We start from the raw sequence: 16112 nt of genomic DNA on the forward strand, positions 1-16112 counted from the left end.
GGAAGTTATCCATAAACAAAAACAATCTGGTATTTACTAATTTTATACAATCCATTGTAAAACTTCCTGGTCTGAAGTTTTAACCAACCTGGAGTTAATGTGAACCATAACCAGGGTGAGTGAACATGATAAATTAACAGTATCAGAGAAAGCAGATGACATAAAGAAAGGTAACACTCAGTAATAACATATATAATTAAATAAAGTTTCATGGTTTTTGACATAGCCCAAGTGATGTAGTAAGCTAAATCATGGAGTTTCTAATCCATCTATGGTTGTTACCAAATTCAGCAATTCAAAATGCAACCCAGTGTAGAAAAGACATTTTTCAGTTAATTTAAAAGATATTTACAGCTTAATATTTTTAAACAAATTATTTACTCAAATTCTTACAATCATTTGCTGGTTCCTATGACTATTTATTGACAATTATTTCTGAATTTTATAAATGTGTTAATTACCAGCAAGTAAATCTTGTTTTAAAAAGCATTGATAGTGTAAGCAATTATCAAAATGGAGGATTCCCATTTGTGTCTCTGGTTTAAAGTCTAATTAGTGATTTGTAGTGATCCAATATTTTATATAAATACAAAATCCAACAATTTGCTTTCTTAAGTCTGTAAGGTATATAAGATTATAGATATCTTTACACATACAAATTTTGTTCAGAAATTGGATTTCATTTTAGAAGATATGCTTCTAAACACAAAATGTATTTTATGAACTATCTTAAGCATAAAACCCACAATTATTCACTTTTATTTTTTAAGAATAAATTATTACAATGCATTGCAAAATATTCGCTAATGGAAATGCAACAATTTTTATTTACCTAACCTGTTACTTCACACTGTAGTATAGAATCAATTTTATAAAGCAAAAGTTTGATCTACTGTGCAGTCAGAAGATTTATAAGGTAGTGTTTTCAATTCCAACAGAATTTTTCTGGGTTTTAACTTTTCCACAGAGCACTGAAATAAATAAAATTTTTTAGGGTTTGCATTAAGATATTTAAAGGGTTTCAAGTATTCTACAGATAGAGATTTTGGAAAACACTGAATTCTTTCCAAAAAAATAGCTATTTTAAGTTTTGTTTTACATCACTGTAGAAAGTCTAGAAGACTTTTATTTTTCTCCAAAATCTCATTTTCACCTGAAATAACTGTATTCAGGTTTTCTCAGCAGGTAAAGTATACATTCTTACAAGGTTTCAAATTTAAGAATTCCAATAATGCATTTAAACTGAGCACCCACCGAATCGTGTTGTTTCCTCTTTGTGTGTGTGTGCGTGTGTGTCTATTACCTTGCAGTTCTGTTCTTTACAATCAATTTCAGGCTTTTTACCTCCCCAGAAATACCTTAGTGAACCCTCAGCATTTGCTAATCTCTTAATAATTGTGAACCGGCCAGCTCCTTCAAGTAGATCGTTAACCACAAGAGTGCCTGACAATTTCCAAGTCATATCCTCTGTCCAAAAGGAAAAGATAGGGCTTTGTGAGGCCGAAAGGAAGCGAAGGAAAACAAAACAAATGTAGCTCATGCTGAAAGTGAAAAGTGCTTGGACAGATTAGTATTTTCTTTTCTGCAAGGCGTCCTGCCAATTTTTTTTTTTAATAGAGAAGAGTTATTTTTTTGGTCTGATTTTTCAGTTTCTTGGAAAGTGTTGGTATTTACCATCCCCACCGGCCCCTCATAATTATTGTTGGTTGTTTTGTGTTTTTCCCATCCGTCTACATCACAGACTGCTGATACGCCCAGCCCGCCTCACTCTGTCAAAACCCCAACTCTGGGCGACCCTGGGTTTGGTAACTCCGCCGACTCCCGACGACACATCCCACTCTCCCTCTCACGCCTCTTATTTTAGTCGCAAGATCCCTCACTCCAGTTGCAGTGAAAGCCGGAAATTTTCATTGAACTCCCCCCTCTTTCTCGCCCCCCACTCGGAGCAGAGAGCTAGGGAGCGGGGAGGCTCAGAGCACAGCCGGGTCTCGGCCGCCTCCCCTCTCTCCGGAAGGCTTTAATTTGCACACTCGCTTGCCACTGAGAGCCGAGCCCCCAACCCCGCCGCCGGGAGGGTCTCCGGCAGAGTCAGCCTCCGGGGCCCCCAACCCCGCCCCCGTCGCCTCCCCGGCTCGGGCCCCGAGCGCCGGCCGGAGCCCCGCAGCCCCGTCCGCCCCCAGCGAGCGGCGCGGGCGGCGCCCTCCGCCGCCCCTCCTCCCTCCGCCGCAGTGCCCACCCCTTCGCCGAAGAGAGTGCTGGTAACTCCTTCCTCCAAGCCGGGTTACCTGCTCCGCGCCGCCGTGGACACGTGTGAAGGTCGGACTGATACCCGCAGCCCCTTCGCGAGGCCCGACGCGGCCGGGCCCCTCAGGTAAGGAGCTGTGCGCTCGGGTGGGTGGGCTGCGGGGTGGGGGGGAGGGTCCCCGGGGGAGATTTGGAGGCTTGGCCGGTGTCGGAGGCGAGGGTGGGTAGGGGGGACGGGGACCGGGTGGGGGGGGCGGTAGGTTCTCGGAATAGGCTTTGGTTAACCCCTTACGAACCGAGGCGCGGTAGTTATGGGGGCTAGTTTTGGGGAGCTAAAGGAGTTTCTCCTAATCCGGCCAGAGGACGCCAGATTAGGACGCCACACGAGGGACGACCCCCAACACCGAGATCCTGTGCCAGCTCACACATAGCCTTAAGCACAAACGCACCCACGAACACTTTTTATCCAGCTTCTTCAAACGGAACTCAAACTCCACTCGGAAACTCACATAATAATCCACATTTAGGGTTTAAAATGCACTGCTGTTGGGGACTCCATGGGGGAGAATGTGTTTCGGTGCCTTATGTTTATGTCCCCCGAAAGCTCGTTGAGGTACGGTGTGGGCTCCACCTTACCCACCAAGAGATAAATGTTAACGCAGACTTCTTGCTGGCAACCCCTGCGGGCGTGTTATGCACACTTAGAGGAGTGCACGCAGGCGGCCAGTGCCCAGGCTGGAAGCCCCGCAAGGATGCACGCTTGCTTTAGTTTCCCAGTTTACGTTTCTAATTTAAAATATCGAAGTTAAAACGCACGCCCCGGGGTGAGCACCTTCGGGCCCAGCACCGCGCCCGTCAGTGTGCACGTGGGCGCATCTACTTGTGCGCACACGCGGGAGTCGTGGTCCCCGGTGCGGCCTCTTGTCGCTGCGCTGGTGGCGACCCTTGCGGTGCTTGGCAGGCTTCGGGAGAGGCACATGAAGGATTTCATTGAGTGTGAAGACAGAGAGCAGAGACAGAAAGCAGAAGGAGGCGGCTGCAGCCTTTGTAGTCGCGGAGGAATGCGGAAATGTTGAAGCACTATGTCAAACTTTTTTGAAATGGGGTCAAGACACATTCAGCCAGCGTGGGAAAGCAACAACAACAACAAAAAAAAAAGTGGAGGAGAGGGGGGGAAAAGGCACTGCTGCTCCCGTTTCTCTCCGCCAGAGCCTACAGTCCCGGGAGCGAGGGGGGAGAGCCGGGGCGGGCGGTGCGGGGCCAGGCGGGGGCAGCGGGCGCAGTTCCCTGCGGGGGTGGGACGTCCCCGACGCTTCCTTCGCTGCCGAGCAGCGGTCAGGACTGGGGAGCGGAGGGGAGGGGGGGCCGCGGGAGGGGGCGGGCTGCGCAGCCTGCGGCGGCTCCTCAGCTACCTGTGTGGCCCTCGGCCTGCCTCAGACCGCGGTGCTGGCTCTAGGGGCTCGTTCCTCGGCTCCCCCAGGATTCGCCTTCACCTTTTAAGGAGAGTTTTGAATAGAGTGAGTGTGACGGTCTCTGCCCTCGCTGCGGGCCCCTCCGCCCGCAGGCCGTGGGGGTCGCGCATTTTGTTTCTATAATGCCTGGCAGAAGGCGACCGCGCCAGCGGTTGCCGGGCAGGTAATTCCGAGGTGCCCCGAGAATTTCGGACACGCGGCTGTAGTGGCGAATGTCCGGCCGAGGCCAAAGCGGCAGTGGGGAGGAGGTTCCCTGGGTCCTGGATTGCAGCCGAATGGGAAGGGATAGTGCGTCGTCCCCTACCCACCCCGCTTTGTTGTGTGGGGGGCTCCTGGGGGGGCCACTGGCTGCTGTTCGGACCCGGCCTTAAGCCGAAAGGGGAATGGAGCAGCCACCTCTGCTGCCTACTTTGGGGACGACCCTGGGAGTGGGGAAGGGTTCGCGAGTCCAGGCCTCAAGGGCGCAACCCCTTCTCACTTTCCCCTGGAGGCTCAGCATTTACTCCCCCCGCCCACCCCTTTTAAGGGGAGGCTGAGTTTTGCTCAGGTTCAATCGGTTGAAAATTTCTAGGCGAGTCACGGTTATGCTGCCTTCCTTCTGAAGTTGTTCTCCAAGGAGACGACAAGCTGAAGTGCGGTGAACACCTCTTTCTCCCACTCTTAGGGTCCCGTGGGCGACTTCCCACCCCACCCCCAGGGCCCTGTCGCTCACCCATCCCCGAGGAGCGGGAGCTCCAGCCCTCCCCGACCTGATGGGTCTCCACCAGGGAGGTCCTCTAGGTCGGAGGAAGAATTCCGCTTCCAATCCAGATTCCTTTACCCTAAAAAGACCATTTGTGTGTGCAAGTCGTTTTAAAATGTGTCCTCGTAGAAAAACTGAAAGTGGAAAGAAAGGAAGCAATTTCCGAGCAGATGTCTGACCACCCCTTCTCGCACACTCCCAGCTTCGGGTTACAGGGTCCTGGGAGCCCCCACCCACATTCTGCGGCCGCACACCAGTGGACCCGCGGTCTCTCCACACCAGGTTGTGCACGACCCCGAAACGCCCCACGGCATCCCAGGAGCCCCTCTCCCTGCACCTCCAGGCCTGGGCAGGCGGGGAGGGTAGCAGCACAGCACAATGATATAAGGATAAATATTAAGCCGTGACATTGACGTGCCCGGCGCCTCCCCTCCCCCGCGCTCCCGGCACACTCTGGGCTGCTTGGCACGCCCCCTCTCGTTCCACTGCGTCTCGCGCCCCGCGCTCATCCCCGAGGGGCCCCTGCAACCTCTCCGCGCGAAGACGGCTCCAGCTCTGCAGGGAAAGAAAAGTAACTTCGCTTTTCTCGGAGGAACCAGGAAGGATTAAGCGGCCTGGGAGAGGGCAGGAGCTCGCAGAGGGTAGCGAAGGGGGCTTCGTAAAGGAGGAGGAGGGGTGTCTACAGGAACCCCGAGGAAGGCGCCTGGGATGTCTGATTACACTTTCTTCTTGTCCTCCCGTCTTCTCTTTTAGGTGGAAGGACTGTGGAGTGAGACGCGCTCGGGCAAAGACTATGTAATCGCCTTGGTGCCTGTACAGAGGACTGAGCTTCGGGGAGGGAAGAGGAGGGATCGGCTTGCTCCTCGGCGACTCGGCAGGCGGAGTTTCGCAGCGGCGGCACCAGGCTTGTGCCCGCCCGCGGGGAGGTCGCTCCATCCAGCCCCGGCGGCCGCGAGAGTCCGAGCGCCGGACCGCGGTAGTCGGCGGGGGTGAGAGAGAGCGAGATCGAGCTCTAGGGCGCGAGGGAGCGGGCCGGGGGTCCGGGAGGAGGCGAGCAGCGGCCACGAGCGAGCCGAGCGCGCCCCCCGCCCGCCCCAGCGGCGCCGTGCCGGGCGGCGTCCGGGCGGCATGGAGAAGGACGGCCTGAGCCGTGCCGACCAGCAGTACGAATGCGTGGCGGAGATCGGGGAGGGCGCCTATGGGAAGGTGTTCAAGGCCCGGGACCTGAAGAACGGAGGCCGTTTCGTGGCGCTGAAGCGCGTGCGAGTGCAGACCGGCGAGGAGGGCATGCCGCTCTCTACCATCCGCGAGGTGGCGGTGCTGAGGCACCTGGAGACCTTCGAGCACCCCAACGTGGTCAGGTGAGCGGTGGAGCGGCGCCCGCGCCGTCTGGGGCCGCGCGCCGTGGGAGGGCCGGGACAGGGATCCTGGGGCCCACGAAGATTGAGGGGCGGGGGGGCGGCTAGGGAGGCCCGGCGCGACCCGTTGACCTTACCGAGTGAGAGTAAGTTTTGTCGACAGAGCCACGAGCCAGAGCCGGTGACCTTGCCAGACAGCGAACAGAAAGACAAGTCATAAAATGTGACCTGCGCAGGCCTCCTTGCCGCTGTGCAAGTTCTAAGTGTTTTCTCCCTGCCCACCCTGAAAGGGATCCAGAAAGATGGGCGTCTTTTAGGGACAGAACAGGCCAACCTGAGACGCGCCCCTCCAGCCCCAGCATGGTTTCCATGGCCATTGGGGGAATTTTTGAGAGAATGAGTGAGAGGTCTGAGGATATGGTGATGATTAGTAGAAAGAAAGCTTTATTGTCGGGGCCTAGTAGAAATAAGGTTTAAAAGTGCAGAAACTTTTAAGAATAGTTTTGCCAGTCACACCTACAGTTTCTTTTTATTAACGTTGCATAATAATAAGGATTTCTGATGGTCTGAGGACTTCAGTGCTGATGCCCAGTTTGTGTCATTTAAAAAATTTCTTCCCAAAATGTTACCTGTTTGCATTACTTTATGTCTCTGGGCCAGCATAGTCCTTAGACTCCTTCTCCAAAGGGTCAGATGTGAGTCCTGGTTGTGGAATCTTTATATTCTAAAGGTGCTGCCCTTGCTTTTCCTGGGTGGGTTGTGCTGGTGGGTGAGGAGGCACCAGTACTTATAGCCTCTCTTGTGTGGTAACCAGTATTAAACCAAAGTGTTTGTCGCTTAAGATATATGATGTTTTCTTAGTGATCCTGGAATTTCCCCATTGTGTGTTTGACATTGTGTGGTGTGTCATCCTTTTCTTTTTAAAACAGAGGTGCATAGTTTTAAGCTGAAAAGGAATGCCCAGAAACTTCTACAAATCAGGGTGTGATTTCACCTTTCTCAACTCCTAAGATAGTATGTTCCAAAAAGGAGGTCTTGAGGTCTTCTTCCTGTCTTCTCATCCGTCTAGGGGTTCTGTTCAACAAATATGTGTCTACTACTGTATGTGTGCTGTGGATGAAATTATGTAAATAAGCACAGCTAAATATTTTTGTAAAAAAGTCAAACAGTTTAACATTAGTCATCAAAGCGGAGAGACCCAAGGCTGACCTTTGAAATACCAAGCCCTCTATAGTTTCAGGGAGCCCAAGTGTCTACAGAATCTTCCTGGGAGGTTTCAGCTTGTCTCCTCTTATCCCAGGTTGGATGATTTGTGTTGTGCTTTGTTCCTGACACAGTCAGACTCAGGCTAGAAGGCAGCAAAGAATCATAAATACCTAAATAAAGTAGTAAATGGCTATAATGACAGGACCCTAATATACCTCTATTTTAGCCAGTAAAGAAGAGAGGGACAAAAGATAATGAGACTGAGGGAATCAGTGTTTTAGGAAGATGGGATTATAAATAAAAGCAATAGATAACCTTTTGTGTGTATGTTTTCTTTGTTGAAAAACAACAAAAACCCTTTTGGGGAGTCTTTTGTGATATTGGAGAGAAAAGTTAAGGGTACATTTTGTCCCCTGTAACTTAGTTATCTTCTTAGTGGAATCACCTAGACACTTCCCAAAGGGTGAATTCCACCACTAGAATTGTAGGTCCAAAGTTCTTGTTTTATTTTGTCTGTTACCTTTGGATAGTGTCCAGTTAAGGATGATTATCATGTATATAAATAAAATCATGTTCTTCCAATTGTAGCAGTGTTACAGAGGCACCCCGGTGTAACATCCTTTAAAAAACACAATTTATTCTTGTGACAGAGGAAGGTTGTTTTTGTCATTGTGCTGGTAGATTTTGGCTAATCCATCTTATTCTCTTGATTTAGTCTCTTGAGGTTGGCATGTCTTTACAGATTTCTAACTAACCCATGTCTTGGATTCTATACTGAGAAATTTTAGGAGACTATACTTACAAGTTGAAGACAAAGGCATCATTTTCTAAAACTATGTCACATGTTAAGTGGTGATGATGACATCTACCTCTTAAGAATTGTGAGGAGAAACTGAGATAGTGTATATGAAAACACTTTGTAAATTTAAGAATGCTTCAAATGTCCACATATTATTTGTGTTCAGGCAGGTTAGCGTGGCCCTTGCCATGGAGAAAGTTCCCAGTAAGGCCTCAGTTCACCTGACCTTTCCTGTAGAACAAGTCATACTCAAGCCCAGACATTACAGGCTCTGGAACCAAGAAGCTGCTTGAATATAATGAGACTGTAGTTTGTCAGAAAAGACCATCAGTCAAATGCCATGAAATTCAGTGACACTTCAGAAAATTATTGATGATGTCATCCTCACGAGCTGCAGATCTCCATTCCGTTTTGTTTCCTTCCTGTTTCTTCTCTTCCACTTCTGCCTTGGGGCAATTACTGGCCCCCATGACTTACTTAGCTGGACTAGGAATTCAGATTTTAGAGGATGCTGATATTTGTTCAGGCAGGATCAGGAAGTCAAGCACAGGTGACAACAAATTCTTTCCTTCCAAGGGAGAGTTGTCAAAGTTGGGCCCCCAAACCTGTCATTTATTGTTGTCCCGCAGGATCCGTTTTACAGTCCTATGGCTGGTTCTATAAAGGTTTCTTAAAAGGGCAGACGCCTTAATAAGTGCCTTCAAGTCCCAAGTAATTGATCATGATCATAGGCACCTCCCACAGATAGTTAAGCTTCTAAGCTTGAAGGAGCATAATAAACATATTCATTTTTCAAAAGTTTAAGATTTAATTTTGATGGATTTGCCCAAAAAACTGTCTTGTTATTGCTGGCACTGGTACTGCCTGCATGCACAGGGATGATAACTTGAAATTCTTGCTTACCTGTGCTTGATATATCCCAGGCCCAGGCTCGATCAGCCAGTCAGTGTCTGGGATGTAGACTTACTTGTATTTTGCAGTTGGTAATCCCAAATCCTGGAGACTTTGCCAGAATCACACTTCAGTATCAGCTTACATTAGAGCTTCTGCACTCCACAAACGAATCCTATTTTACATTCTGAACTAAATATATATAATAGATAAAGTAATATGTTTTATCAGCAATCTATTCATTCATCAAATATTTACTGAGGGCCCAGTATTTGCCAGACACTGCTGGAAGCTGGGGATACATCAGTGAACAAGTCAAAAAAGTCTCTACATTTACAGAACTTAACCTTGTTATGGGATGAGCAGTTCTTTTATCTTTTTAAAAATTCAGTTCTCTTTATTTCCATTGGCTTGTTTTGCTATATTTAAGCTAACCATTTTTTTCAGAGCAACTAATATTTGTGGTAATTTGGTTACCCTGAATTTGCTGATTGAATAGTTAGATAACTAAAACACTAATCAGAATCAAATGCTTTTGGGGGATTAAATTTCACTTTAGGCACAAACAAAGAGATCAGTATAAGAAGATGTTGACATGTAATTAATAGATATAGATACGAACATTTGAACTCCACTTACTCAACAAGGATTTAGGAAGGGACCTAATGTTTAAAAAACGTGGGGTTAGGTGCTGGGAAAGATACTTGGGTAAATCATACCTGGCTACTCCTCCCAAGTAATTCCCGTTTTTGAAGAAGTAAGATGATCATCATAACCCCCGATACATGATAGTATCATGTCACTACAAAGTCCTGGTAAGTGCTATCAGTGTTGTCTCCAGGGATTAAATTTGTTAGTGTAGCAGTAAAGGTAATTCAGATTCAAGTACTGGTTCATGAAACTACAACTCATGGTATTTCAGTGAGTAAACTTGTGTCTAAATATGTTAAATCATGATTATTAGTATATTTAATCACTGCTTAAAAACGCCAGAAAAATGCATGCAGCTCAATGATTATTAGGTCATAACCTCAGGTGGGTTAGTTCATGGGAATCCTTCTGAATAAAAGTGTTGTTTTGTAGGTGAATAATATGTTTATTAGGGCTTGTCTCAGTGAAGGCAGGAAAAGCAGGAGTTTAAATTGCCTTTTTAAATGTCAGTATGTGGAAAGTATGTTTGGTCTTTCATTCTCTAACAGTTCCTGAGAAGGTCCCAATTTATTGAGTTTATTTAGTAAATACACATTTTCACAATGATGTTCTGCCCATTCCTTGTTCCTGCAGAACTTGGTAGTGCTGAATTGTTGCCATTGATTGCACTGTATAATTTTTTTTTTTTTTTTTTTTTTTTTTTTGCTGTACGCGGGCCTCTCACTGTTGTGGCCTCTCCCTTCTCCCGTTGCGGAGCACAGCCTCTGGGCGCGCAGGCTTAGCGGCCATGGCTCATGGGCCCAGCCGCTCCGCGGCATGTGGGATCTTCCCAGACTGGGGCACGAACCCATATCCCCTGCATCGGCAGGCGGACTCTCAACCACTGCGCCACCAGGGAAGCCCTGCACTGTATCCTTTTCACACAACTATTATCACCATGGAATTACTAGAAGTTTTCTATCAAGGAGAAAATGGCTTCTAAAAGGGAAACTTGTATAAATGTGAATATCTTTTGGTGTATTTTCTTATGTTTAAGACAAGGGTAAATGGATATCTATGAAAATAGACTCCTTGTTAAAAGTAAATTACCCTTAAAAAAATATGCCTCACTATTGATGATTTTCTAGGAATGTTTTTTAAGAACAAAACATCCAGTACTCACACTGTGTCGTTGGAAACTCATGAATATTAGGGTTGAAAGATACTTTGGAAGTCTTTCAACCCTTTTATATTATAGATAAAGAACCTAAAGGCCAGAGATCAGGCAGCTTGTCTGTCATGCCATTTTAAAGTCATTGACTTTCTCTAAAATCTGAGTAGAAATTTTAAAATAATTCTTTTTGTTTGGTGGAAGAAGTTAACTCAAGTGAGTACATTTCTAGTTCGGAAAATATGAGCTATATGTAGACAAAGGTGATAGTTTGCCAGGAATAAATGACATATCAACTCAGGAAATTCCTGAATTCTGCAGTATGCCTTACTGAAGTAAATCTGTAAAAAGTGTGATGATTATCCATTAAATTCTGCTTTTAAGGAAGTTGGGTAATAACTATGATTATTTAAATAGCTGGAGTTAAATAATAAGATGGGTAAATAATGTAGTTAAATAATTAAGTAATAATATTGAATTCATTTTAGACAGAATAGTTAAAAACATCTAAATGCTTGGTACTCGTCATATGAATGAGCTATTACATAATGCAGCTCTGGCATCTGATACCCATTTAGTGAAATAAATACCATAATACTTGAAAATTAGGTAGCATAACAACCTCTAGACACCTAAGCAAATATGTTTTACCCATGCTTCTTGAAGAACTAGTAACACGATTTCTATTTCTTATGAAGTTCAGATAAGCTTCTCAGTCTTCTTAGGAAAGAAATTAATTGTGAGCTTCCTGCTGTGGGAGAACATAGCAGGGATGAAATCTGGGTGCAGGAGGAGTGGCAGTAGAAGAAGGTAGTATTGGTAATGTTGGGCTATGTTCAAGGGCCAGGAGGTAGCACTGAAAATGGACACAGGTGGTTGGTAACAAGCCTGCCTATGTAAAGGTTACCATTTGAGTGGTGTTCTGTAGATGCTAAGTCTGCTGGGACAGGCAGGTGAGCAGTCAGAGGGAGGAGTTTTATAAGAGCCACTGGGTAGTTGTTTTGAATGTCACCAATGTGCTGCCATACTTGATTTTGTTTTACCAGCTGCACATGTAACTGCTCTCCACTGAGGTGAAATAAAGGCATCTTAAGGCATGTGGCAGGAATCTGTGTGAGTGTGCAGTAGTAGCCTGGAAGTCCATTTGGGATGGAATCATTATTAAACGCTTAGTAGTTTACCTAAATTTGGACGGTAACTGACTTTGTCATTTAAGTAGCCATTTTAATTATTGATTCCTGTTTACCCTTCCTAAAGGATTTTAGTTCAGTAGAGTTAGAATCACAATATAAGAATTTTTTCATTGAAGAGGGTCTTAGGTTTAACCTAAACCAACCCCCTTTGGCCTGTGTAGGAATTGTTTTGTAAATGCATAAAAGAATTGTTGTATTTTTAGTCAGCTATTTTATTCCTTAGTTATATGCATTGTAGATACAAACTGAGGATGACTAAGGTTCAAACGCAGGTTTATATCCAGTGTTAACAGGACAGGATGACTAATGGTCACTGTATATTAGAAAACATTCCCTTGGGATAGAAAAGTATTTTCTGTTTAATGATTTTATGTTTGCTGACTTGAAGACAAGGATTGCATGTATCTTTTATATTCCTGAATAGCAGTGTCCGTACTGTTAGTTGCCCAATATGTTTCCTGAATGAATGATGTAGAATAAATTATAGACCCCTTAGATGAGAACTTTTCATCCTTTTAGAGTTGCGTATAGCATGAGTAGGTATCTCCGCCTAACACTGGGAGATTATTGGTATTAACTGTACAGTATCTGTATACCAAGGCTGTATAATAAGAGCATTCAAATACTTATTGATATTTTAAATTTTCCCTGTGACTGTCCATTTCTTCATCTTTAGTACTAGCTTCAACTTTGATAGGATTTCCTTGTGTTCTTCGTGTGCATTTGCTGCATGTATCCTACAGTCAGACTGACTAATCCATTTCCCCTACATATATATGCTCCTTGCCATCACCTCTTCGACTTTAGTTGGGGCTGATCTCAGAATGTGTACACAGTGTTCCTCCCTGTACCACTCTTTCCACCTGTTGAAGCATCTGTCAGAACCAAGCTCTAATGCCACCTTTTTGTGTGTGTGGTGTACTCCTTAATACCTTCATTTGGATAAAATTTCTGCTTCCTTTGAACCCTGACAACTTTGGCCCTCCCTTATGGCACTTAGTCTATGTCTGCTCTTTAATATTATTATGTCTGTTATGTAAGATATAATATTAATCTTCCCCCCCACCCGCCATTTTCCACACCCCAGCTGTGAGCTCCTTGAGGCAGGGAATGTGTTTTGGGTCATGTCTGTTTACATTCTACATCCAGTGGAAATAAATGAACAAGTGAATGAAATAATGGAAAGGACGTCCAGTTACTGAGTAAGGCACCACGTGGATTATTTCCATCACATGCATGTTAATACTAAGGAGTGTCAAATAAAGAGGGAAAATGGATCTGTATATTGGGTTATGCTTACTTGGTTTCCTGGGAATAATAAATACTGAAAAGAGAAAGTTTCATTTTTGTTTTATTCCAATCTTTATAGTTTATCTTAAAGTGAGTTTTAAAATTTAAGTAATTCCCATAGTTAACTGTACAGTCTTGGACTTAATTTACATACTGTAGAGAAGACATTAACATTAGGAAACGTGCACACATCCAGTAAAAGTTGAAAACGGTTTGCACATTTTTTAATGTAATAATGTAGGGTATTCTGGATTCACTTTAATCAATTGCTTGAATTCTTCTACTTTTTTTCCCCGCTAATTTGGCTTTCTGTAGTGGAAAAACCCTTGTTTTCTTGTTCCTTGCTGTATCCCAAGCACTTAGCGTGGTGGCCAGCATCTTGTAGCCCAGAATAAATATCTGTGAATGAAGGAATGAGTATGTGCCATCTAGGAATTCAGAATTGATTTTTTTTTAGTCAGAATTGGGTAATAATGTCTGAAAGCATATGTAAGATCTATAGCTTTCAACAAGTATTTATTGATTATCTGCCGTATTAAGCATTTTGTTAAACTTGATTGACAGTGATTACAGAAAGTACCTACATCTTGAAATGTTTACCCCCAAAATGGTATTAACTCTGAAATTTGTTTCAAAATGGGGTAGAGCTGAAACAAGCTGAACATTGTTGAAGCTGTGGAAGTTCTTTATACTATTCTCTCCTCATTTGTATATATTTGAAATTTTCCATTGTAATAAGTTTAAAATATGTTCCCAGTCAGGGACTAAGAGAATAATTGATTCTATTCTGACTCCTCTGTCTATTAGCTGAGTGACCTGGAGTTTCCCACAATAAAATAGAAATTATTACAACTCTTTTGACCTGAGAGTTACTATGATCAAATGGAATTATGTCTATGAAGGTCAAATATTACACAAATATAAGATATTAACAAAACAAATTCTGCCCTTGAGTAATTTATAATTTTGTGGAGGAAACTGACATGTACACAGATATCTGTATTGCTGATTGGTAGTGCTTTCATCCCCCCCACACACACAATGTGAAAGTATGAATGGAACTAAGTATTTCTGAAAAGTATTGGATTTATAGTAATTATAGTAAAGTACAATCTTTAATCTATGTATTGGTAATTTGTGTCGCCTTTACCCAATACTGTATCCTATTCACTAATGGATTTATTGTGGGCAGGTCTGAGGACATAGCACTCCTGAGAACACATTGTCAAAATTGTTGGGAGTTTGATGATTTCTTTTTTATTTCACTATTCAAATTAACTCAAAGAGGAGTTGAATTCTTTGTTCGTTCTTTCTCCCTCTCTTTTTTAATTTCAAAATCTCAAACAGAATTATTCCTTTCGAGGTTACGCATTGGAATTGCTGCTTGTTTGTTTTCTGAGGCTCTTATGGCATGACTGCCTTATGACATTTCAAATTTCGTTTCATATATTCTGTGTTTAAGTCATTAAGACCTGTCCACAGAAAGGAAGCAGTTCTCTTTCAGGGGCAGTAATCTCTAGTGAAATATATTTTTTATTTTGTTTCCTTTGATTACTAAGTAATCTCAAAATTTTCTGTGTTAGGTATTCCTAATGATTAGTATAAAACATTTACTTTTCCTAAAATGTTTTCTTTTTAGAAGGTATAAAAGTGTAAAGTTGGGAACGTTAACACTTAACCCTGTTCAGCAGCAGAACAAGAAAAACAAAAGACGTCTTTGCATTTAAAATTTTAGGTTATTGTCTCTGACCAATACATTTTAAAACTTTCTGGTGGAAATCAAGAAACTATCTGAGTAGTTTCAAGCTGAGAGTTTTAGATGATGTCATCTACGTTCCAACTGTGTAGAATCACCTAAAGAAGTTATTAAATAGCCTTGGGTAAAAATGAGATGTTTTCTTGTTGAGCCATAAGAAAGCAAGAGATAGATTTAGAGATTGGGCTAGAATGGACTGTTGTTGCTGATCATGAATGAAGTGTATTTAAATTATGGAAGTCCCCTTAAAGAACTAGGACAGCATCCCTTCTTTGAAATAACACACTTCTTACATATTAAGACACAAAAAAGAGTTGCGACATCCTTTTAGTCATTACAAATTATTTGAAGCCCGTGAATTTTAATCAGTCATAATTTAGCTAACCAAGAGTTCATTAGACTAGAACTTAGGGTTGATGATGCCAGTTGGGTCCTCAACTAAACCAGTTAGTTTTGCAAAGAGAAAAAGATTGACTCAGAGGGATGGGATTGGTTTCCAGAACTATACAAAAGCATGGTTGATTCGGTGGTACCAATTCCTGATCCTAGAAAAACAGGATTTTTGAGATGAGTCAAGAGTCGCATCTTTGTTTATGAAAAACGGTATAGTTTTTTTTTTTCCCCACTTTAGTTGATGAAATAAAATTGAGAGGTGAAACCATCATTAGGCCAGTAGAGAATGGTCAAGAGATGTATCTTATGAACTGAAAGGACCACATGCTCATTAAAAGGAGGGAAGAATGTGGCAGAAGATGAGCTAAGTTGGGGTAGAGGTGAGAGATAGTGTATGGTGAAGATGTAAAACAGTGACAGAACCTGGCATTGCTTACGTAAATCTGAATTTTCTTAGACTTCAAAATTTGAAACCTAGTGATCTGAAAGTAGATGAAAATTCTGGCACGTTTGGAAAGACCACAGCCAGTGCTTGTTGAATAAGTAAACTCAGACTATCATTCTTTTAATTCCATAATGATAAAAATGTCATAGTTGTCTGATTGCTTTTTCTTGGGAGCCTTATTTTAGCCATCTTTACATTGTCCATTGTGCCTCGCACTCAAATATGTTGAAGTAATGCATGAATTAATACAGAATGTAAGTTACCCATTAGAACATAAGCTCCATGAGAGCAGGAAGTTTTGTCCATTTTGTTCAGTGCTTTTATCCTCAATATCTAGAACAGTGCCTGGCACATAAATATCTGTTGAGTGACTTACTGAATAATTAAACTGGGAGCAAAGATTACTCTTTCACACAAGTTTTATGAGAGTAAAAGTGTATATTAACACCAAAATTTAGCACATATGTTATTTTTCTATTCACTCATTAGTATTGCATTTAGAACTCTAGGATTATATAGTCT

The 16112-nt window shown here is 43.5% G+C and overlaps 1 protein-coding gene across 4 annotated transcripts in view; it reads left to right on the plus strand.

The window, feature by feature from the left end:
- The first annotated feature begins 2215 nt into the window (after positions 1-2215).
- CDK6 (cyclin dependent kinase 6) overlaps positions 2216-16112 on the plus strand; it is a 229061-nt gene continuing 215164 nt past the window's right edge. Inside the window, exons 1-2 of one of the 4 annotated variants that reach the window (XM_019927365.3) lie at positions 2216-2371; positions 5212-5819. In XM_019927365.3, coding sequence (XP_019782924.1) covers positions 5587-5819 — 233 coding nt within the window. In that variant the 5' untranslated portion in view covers positions 2216-2371; positions 5212-5586. Of the gene's footprint in view, positions 2372-3668; positions 3762-4932; positions 5100-5211; positions 5820-16112 lie in introns of those variants that run through there. The other 3 variants (XM_033863060.2, XM_019927374.3, XM_019927356.3) reach the window with 3 other exon arrangements.

The sequence above is a fragment of the Tursiops truncatus genome, chromosome 9 (assembly GCF_011762595.2).
Source record: "Tursiops truncatus isolate mTurTru1 chromosome 9, mTurTru1.mat.Y, whole genome shotgun sequence".
In the NCBI taxonomy this organism is placed as follows: Eukaryota; Metazoa; Chordata; class Mammalia; order Artiodactyla; family Delphinidae; genus Tursiops; species Tursiops truncatus.